The 8,384-nt window shown below is 45.1% G+C and overlaps 1 protein-coding gene across 1 annotated transcript; it reads right to left on the reverse strand.

Moving 5' to 3' along the window:
- Positions 1-1,720: 1,720 nt before the first annotated feature.
- On the reverse strand, positions 1,721-2,656 carry LOC121062831 (olfactory receptor 6C3-like). Its single transcript, XM_040543097.1, is given in 8 exon segments — positions 1,721-1,943; positions 1,945-2,005; positions 2,008-2,082; positions 2,085-2,117; positions 2,120-2,278; positions 2,281-2,520; positions 2,523-2,614; positions 2,616-2,656. Coding segments are annotated over 8 exon segments (924 nt in total).
- Between the last annotated feature and the right edge of the window lie 5,728 nt (positions 2,657-8,384).

Genomic DNA, 8,384 nt, shown 5'->3' on the forward strand with positions numbered 1-8,384 from the left:
CTAATGTGTTTTTCTCAATCTCTTTGATATCAGAGTGAAGAAGAGAGTTTGCTTTACCTTGTAGGGCCATCCAATCCACATGGAATCGACTGTTCCAGGGGTGGAAACACAGCTCTACCATTTGCCATGGACTGATCCAGACTGCACAGAACAGGGGGAAGTTCCTGAATATCTGCACTATATTGATGACAACATAGTGTGAGATGACACAGGAGCAGAAGTTTTTGAGAAAACAAAGTGAATAATCCGAATCCTTCTGAAAATCAGTTTTGCCTTAGAACAAAATACAATCAAATACAAAACACAATACAAACCTGTACAAGAGATCCCATTTATTATACTTTTAGAGTACTTTTCCAAAAGTTATGCAGGAGAGATGGGATCACTTCTCTTAAGAGCTCTAAAAGTTATAGTCAAGTCTTACTTAAGCCTGAACTGTGTCTTTTCCTTCAGTTTTCCATCTTAATTTAAGGTTTTGACCACCTCATTGAATATCTCAGCTTTTGCAAGAGTTTTGAAGCTTGAAGATACGTGCCTTTATAGTTTTTAATCTCCTTCTATCTTTTTCATACTATGCTTTCAGGGCTCCTATCTGTTTCTCAGCATCCTGGGTTTGACCTGTACAGCAGGACAGTTGACATTTGTAATCTTTGTTTTCATGGCTCAGATCTCTTCCACTTCAATATTCAGGTTCTCGCTTTTCCTGGTACTTTCCTCTTAATCCATTTATTTTTGGCAGTAGAAGATCTCACCTGTGTTGGCAATAAACTGCACTTTGGTCAGTTTTCTCTTGCCCTTTTGTCTTTCTGCTCCTTTCAACCTTGCTGCACCTATGTCACATACAGAGATGGTTTTGTGCCCAGCAGGCACACATCTCTATGAGAGAAAGAGCCCACTCTGGCAGCCCGAGAGCTGAGGCTGCTGCGCATCTCCATGTCCCTGGTTCAACCCAAGCAGGCAGAGCATATACTCCTGGAAGGCACACACACAAGCCTCTCCGGCTGAGCAGGACGGAGACACATTAGTGGGAAATGTAAAGTGGTTGTGTGTGCATGCTTGTGTGCGTGCATGCTTGTGTGTGTGTGCAAGGTGATCCCTCCAGCAACTGGGCTCAGACACTCAGCCTCCCCAGGACTGTCCCTGGCTCCCATTCTCTCCACTTGAGGGCATCTGAACAGGCCCTCTGACACCCTGGTTCTAGTCCAGTTGCTGCACTCAGCCCCATGTACACACACCATGTCCCTACAGCTCTTGGCAGCAACCCCCTAATCCATATGGTGATGCAGAGAGCTGCTGCCAGTGGCTTATCTTCATGGGTTTCCTTCCTGGACATCGCGGTGGTGGTCCACCCAAGGCAGTCCTAGAAGGAGCTGGGACAAGATCTTGGTTCCACAGGAGCCTGTGACTTGGTTTCCCCTGCCATTGTGCTTTGTGCTCTTCTGGGCTCATGGAGTTGGGCTCTTGTTGAGCTGGGGGCTCTCCTGTGCTGGGCCTGGAAGCAGCCAGGGCAGGGCATGAACTGAATTACTCGTCCTGCCACTGCTTCCCTGGGCCTTCCTTTTGCGTGCAGATGCACTTCTTATCAAACAGCCTAACACAATCCAGCAGGAACATAAACCTCTGGAGACATCTACTTGTGGAGGTCACATACATATGGAGGTGGTATTACATAAGATATGACAGCAGAGAACTCAAATTACTCTTCAGAACTGCATCACGATTAGGGGAAAAGCTGTCCTGTTGCACGGGCCATGGCTTCCTCCAGGGCCAGCATCACGGCCTTGTTTCTAAGACTGTAGATGAATGGATTTAAGAATGGGTACAGGACAGTGTTCAGCAAAGCTACACTTCTGTTGGTCTCCAAAGAAACATGTCCTGAGGGACGTGCGTAGAGAGCAATGCAGCTTCCATAGGCAATGGCCAAGGTGGTGAGATGGGAAGAATGTAGCAAAAGCTTTTTTCCTCCCAGAGGCTGCTGGCATTTGTAGAATACAGAGAAAGATGCTGTGTAAGATGCCAGAGTTAAACACAAGGAAGACAGCACAATAAACAATAAGAAAACTGTGTCTATTTTCCAAAGCGGCTGGTGTCAGAGCAGGACAGTTGGAATAAGGGGTGTTGTCACAAAAAAAATGCTCGATCTTGTTTGAACCACAGAAAGTGAGCTTTGAGAGCAGTACCAGGCGGTAACTCAAGAATGTGAAGCCCATGACCCAAACAGCAGCAACCAGGTGGATGCAGAGCTGATGCTTCATGATGGCAGCATAGCGCAAAGGCTGCAGATGGCAACGTAACGGTCAAAGGACATGACAACAAGGAGAGCAAACTCTGCAGCACCCAGGGCAAAATAGAAGAACTGGGCAAAGCAGCCACCTACTGAGATTGTTCTCCTGCCAGAGCTCAGAATCACCAACAGTTTGGTGCTTGTGGAGGACGTAAACCAGATTTCCAGGAATGCCAGATTGCCAATGAAAAAGTACATGGGGGTTTGCAGGTGGTTATCCACACACACCAGAAAATGATGGCTGCATTCCCCATCACCGTTGTCAGGTACATGAGTAGAAGGATCAGGCAGAGAAATAGCTGTAGCCTTTGATCAAGCCCTGAGAAGCCTGAGAATGAATTCAGAAACGACAGTTCCATTGTCTGTTCCCATGCCCAATTTCCATTTCCTGCTGAGGCAGGAACATGGCAAAACCAAGTAAAATAATTTCATGGTCTGGACAGAAGGTATCTCCTTCCTTCTCTCTTTCCTTGCTTGCAGGCTTCCTATACAATACACACAGAGATTCCTTTGGACATTCCTCACACTTTTCTGTTTCACATATCTGGTAGAGTCCTCAGAGAATTTCTTGTCTTCTTTCCACCTTTGTCCATCAGCCACAAATGATTCTTGCTGCAAAAACACAAGGCTAAGAAGGATTGTTACTCTATTGTACTCCATTCCTGGGAAATTCCACTCAGAACAATTGTAAATCCATCACCAATGTTTCAAAGGGAAATCTCATCTCCTCCTACAAATATTTTCCATTATGTAGATTCTAAACAATCAGTTCAAATATGTACATTGAAAGTTATTCTCTCTCCTCTTCAGTACTTGCCTTTTTGGACTAGCAACATTGGGGATCCCTTGCTTGATTTCAAAATAAGAAAATTTCAAGTACATCTTTTGTAATGCCCTGATTACTTCTATGTCATCTTCCCTTGTTTCTTTAGGAAAGAGGGAAAATGGGGACCAAGTGTAGCTTGCATTTTTTAGTACTCTAATTAAGGCCAAAATTCATTATGTCCCACCAGCTCAGTGGAAATGGATCTGTCACACAATCTCATCTGACCTCATTCTGCACCAAAATGCAGTTGTTTCCAAACAGTTGCTTTTCTCTCCTACTATCAAATGTCCTCACCTAAATGCCTTTCTTTTCTGAGAGCTGAAAAATCTTGTCATCTTCAAAAGCTTAAGGACAGTCCTTGCTGTACAAAGAGGAAGCACCTAAAACCAAAGAAACAAACAAACAAAACGCCAAATACTACTGTGTGGGTTTATATTTCAGCTGTCTAAAAGTCACATCCTTCAGGCTGAGCAATTTAACTTACTCCCTATCGTCAACAGTGAGAGAGAGAAGAGCATCTGAAAGAGATTCCTCACCTTTGTTTCTCATGGCAGCTCTAGGCTGGGATGACCCAGCCACGAGGGCTTTCTCTTGTCTCATTGACTGTTGGGGGAGCCTCGGAGAACAAGTTCTCACAGGCACCAGGAGTGAAGTAGATGAAACTCATTACTCAAGTCTCTGATTATTTTAGTAAATTATTCTCTTCTGTAAATCAAACTACTCCTCTAACAGGAAAATAAAGAAAACTAAAACAAAATCCACAAGAGAAATTTATTTAATAAAGATGAAAATTTTCCCCTTCACCTTTCCCTATGTGTTTAGACATAGAAAGGGTCACAGCAGATGACTACAAAAAGAGAACACCACAAAATGTAAAGGTGGAGGAGGAGATGATGGGTTAGAAACAATGAAGTGGTTTCTCTGTGGGCTGTGTTGTCCCCTCAGAACCTGTCCCAGGAAAGAATGGGTGCATTTAGGCAGTAAAATGGAAACTCAGAAACAGGGAGTACTCCATGTTTGCATGGACATTTCAGCCTGGGACTTGGGCTGGTCTTAGACCCAAGTGCCCCTCTTGCTCTTTGCCTCTAGACTGGCAAAGGGAAATCTCTGCACTGGCTTCATCTGAAAACTTGTTGAGATTAACCCATTAGCTGTAATTGTTTTAACAAAAGCTCAAGCCCAGTCACCAACAGCAATATGTTGTGGTTTAGCCCTGACAATCAGCTAAGCACTGAGGGGATCTGATCAAAGACCATTTCCCATGCAATGAGGTAAAATGAGAATGGGAGGCAGTGATAGGAAACAAGTCTGGTCAGTCACATCAATCACAGAATCACAAAACAGAAAGATTTGGGTTTGAAAGGACCTTAAAGATCTCTATTTCCAATTGCCCTGCCATAGGCAGGGACAACTTCCACTAGACCAGGTTGCTCAAAGCCCCATCCAACCTGGCCTTGATGAATTCCAGGGTAGGGCACCCACAGCTCCTCTGGTCAATCAGTTCTAGTGCCTCACCACCCTCAGAGAAAATAATTTCTCTGAATATCCAATCTAAATCTACCCTCTTTTAGTTTAAAAGCTACCTCTGCTCTGACTGGAAATGCAGGCTGGGGAGACCCACTGGGCACAGCTGTTTGTGCTGCTGCTGCTAAGGACAAGAGATATGGATCCTGATCTGTCTCAGGAGCCTCACACGGAAATGTAGCTGCACGGGGTTCACATCCAAGCCTGATACATGAACTCCTTATCCTGGTGGTGATACTCAGGGAAGAGGAGCACTCTTTTGTCAGCACTCTGGGAGGCAGTGCACAGCAGCTGTCCCAGTCCCTGTCTTTTCTAACTCTTGCAGCCACTGTCAATGAGGGACAGTCACCTTAAAGGCCTATGTCATGCTCTTCTGATCCATGCAGAGGTTTCAGATACCCAAAGGCACCAGAAATGTCCCCAGAAACCATTGTCCAGGCTATCCCATCCATTTTTAGTCACAGACTCTCATCTGCATGTACCTCTCCTCCAGCTGGTCTCCACCCATCCCAGATAATTGCATTGCCATAGAAGGTCTCGGTGGGCTGCATCAGCTCACTGCTTTGGAAACTTGTTTGTCCATGTTTCATCTGGGCCATTGTCATGGTGGGGATGGGGAGAAGCTCCTTTCCTCTTCTTGCATCCCACCTGGCTGCTTCATCTGGATGAAACTTCAGCTGATGAGCTGCAGGCCAGAGAAAAATCTGTGTCTCCAGAGAAAGATTCTCATCAGCCAAAGAGTTCATCCAGCAAAGATCTGCATGGGTTGTGGTTGTTGAAATTTGGGAAACAGAGTACTAAAATTGTGCTCTCCAGTGGGCTAAAGCAGCCCTGTCTTTCAATTCTCCTCTCTCCATGGAGGAAGGATTTTGCCAGCTGGCACTGACAAACTATTATATATTTTAAGTGTACTCCTTGATGTTATAGCAAGAAATAGATATATAATTAAAAGCATACACATTTATATATCTAAAAGATTTCCTTGGTTTTATTATATTCTTTAAAGTTCGTCATCAGATAAGGGAAGAGCTACCGATGCCATCTACGTGGACTTGTGTAAGGCTTTTGGTATGGTCTCCTACAACATACTCCATTAAACTGGAGGAATACTGGTTTGATGGACTGACTGTTAGAGGGAGAAAAGAATTGAATAAATGGCCTCATCCAAAGAGTTATATTCAATGTTTTAATAACCAAGTGGAAAGCAGTAAGGAGTGGTATCACTTAAGGGTTCATGCAGGGACCTGCTATTAATACCATCATTACCAACATGGAGAGTGAGATTGAGTACACTCTCAGCAAGATTTCAGTTGACACCAGACTGAGTGGTGCAGCTGACATGCAAGTGGGAAGAAATGCCATCCAGAGGGACCTAGACACACTTGACAAGTTTACTCATGAGAAACTCCTGATATTCAGCAAGGCCAAGTGCAAGGTGCTACACCTAGGTAATGGAAAGCCCCACTCTCCATGTAAATTTGGGGATGAATAGATTGTGAGACTGTCTGCTGAGAGGGACTTGTACTGGTGTACTCCAAAAGACAAGATCTGGCTATCAGCTGGCAGTGTGCACTTGCAGCCCAGAAAGCGAACATCATCCATTGTGAGAAGAAGAGAGACCAGCAGGTCGAGGGAGCGATTGCTTTTTTGTCTCTTTCCTAGAGAGTCTCCACCAGCAGTACTGCATCCAGCTCTGGGATCCCCAATGCAAAAAAAAGAAGACATAGAGCTGTTAGGGCGGCTCCAGAGGAAGGCCATGAAAATGATCAGAGAGCTGGAAGATTTCCCATGCAAAGAAAAGCTGAGAGAGTTGGGGTTGTTTAACCTAGAGAAGAAGGCGCAGGGAGGCCTTATTGCTGCCTTTTCATAAATCACAGAATGGCTTGGTTTGGAAAGGGTCCATCTAGTTCCAACCCCCCTGCAATAGGAAAGGATGCTACCACTAGATCAGGTTGCCCAGGGCCTCATCTAACCTCGTCTTGAACACCTCTAGGAACAAGGCATCCACAACCTCTCTGGGCAACCTGTTCCAGTGCCTCACCACCTTCTGAGTGAAGAATTTCCTCCTAACCTCTAATCTAAATTTCCCCTCTTTTAGTTTGAAGCCATTCCCCTTTGTCCTGTCATTATCCAATTGAGCAAAGAGTTGCTCCCATCGTTTTATAAGTCCCCTTCAAGTACTGAAAGTGCAATGAGTTCCCCCAGAGCCTTATGAGGGTCTGTAGTACAAGACAAGGTGTCATGCTTTTGAGCTGTAAGCTGATTTAGATTGGATATGAGGAGATACTTTTACAGTGAGAGTAGTGAGACATTAGAACGTTTCCCAGAGAAGTTGTGGATTCCCCATCACAGGAAGTGTTCAAAGTCAGGTTGGAAGGGCCTTTGAACAACGTGATGTAGTGACAGATGCCCCTGCCCATGACAGAGGGATGGACTGGATGATCTTAGAGTCCTGTTCCAGCACAAATCTTTCCAAGATTCTTTCATTCTTTGATTCTGTTATTCCATGACCTAGTCATTGCTTGGAGTTTCAGGGAGTCCAAAGTTTCCGTTTCTATATATAGACTAGAAGTATATCTAGGAAACTCCTAAACTTTATTTTTACATAATCTTTCATGTCTACAGACTAGGGAAAAAAAAAAAAAAAAGTTATAACTTGTGGGAGATGAGCTTCATTGGGTACAGCATGGAACTAGCAAACACTTAAGAGAGTGTGCTTTACTGATTATTAAGCTTTATCATACTTTATTTTAGTTTGCTTGCAATTAAGAATCGTCCTTCTCTACCTGTGTGCAGCCTGTTCTCTAAGGAAAGCAGGAGGGAGTTGGGACAAAGGAGCTACAAGGTGCAACTGCAGACTTCAGTGGAGAAGTCTGATGTCAGGAGAAGTGATGCAAGTCCTAGGGGATCAATGAGAGAAATGGTGCGAGACTGGGAGGAGAGGAGCAAAGTTGTCTGTACAGTGTCAAACTTCTCCTACCTGTCCAGACCTCCTTAAGAGACTCTGTGTCTTAAGAAAGGCTTTCTGTGTCTTAATAAGCCCCAAGGTGTAGTTGCTGACAAGTTTATCATCTTCAGCTCCTGAGAGGAGACTGATGAAATCTCTCAGAAAAGCCAAGTCAGAAGCCAAACCCCAAAGTCCTTCAAAGCATGATTGGTCCTGCTGAGGGCCATTACTGACAAAGCCCCATGGACTCCTTAGGGCAGGTAATTGGAAGCCATGATTACAGGTAGGCCAAGGCTCTGTGCAGGTGGTTCTGAGGCTGAGAAAATGCTGGCTTTGTTTCATCAAGCAGAAAGGCCAAGCCTTGCTTGAAGCTCTGGGCAGAGAGGTCCTGTCCCTCATGTGGGGCTCTGGGCTCTTCCTCAGGCAGTGGGATGTGGGGTATGCAGTGACAAGTGAAAGACAGTGGTGTGACATCCCCTGGCCTCTGTCAGGAGTTGCAAAGAGGAGATGAGGCCCCGTTGTATCATCTTGTTAAAAAACAATGTCTCCTCCCAGGCCTTGGTGGCAGAAAGACCTGCCATAGCCAAGGGGACAAGACCTTGGCTTTCTTGGCTATCTCTAGCCTTGCCAGTGCCCTTGTCCATTGCCACCACTGGCTGTCCTATGCTGTCCCACCTTTCCCTTTTTCCCTGTAGGCTACAACACCCATCTTGCTTTCCTACCTGCACTCACATGGGAATTGCTGTGCCTTTATTGACATCTGTATCCTCTCCAGCTGTGCCCTGAACACAAACCCATGGACT

Source organism: Cygnus olor, assembly GCF_009769625.2.
Source record: "Cygnus olor isolate bCygOlo1 chromosome 31 unlocalized genomic scaffold, bCygOlo1.pri.v2 SUPER_31A, whole genome shotgun sequence".
Classification (NCBI taxonomy): Eukaryota; Metazoa; Chordata; class Aves; order Anseriformes; family Anatidae; genus Cygnus; species Cygnus olor.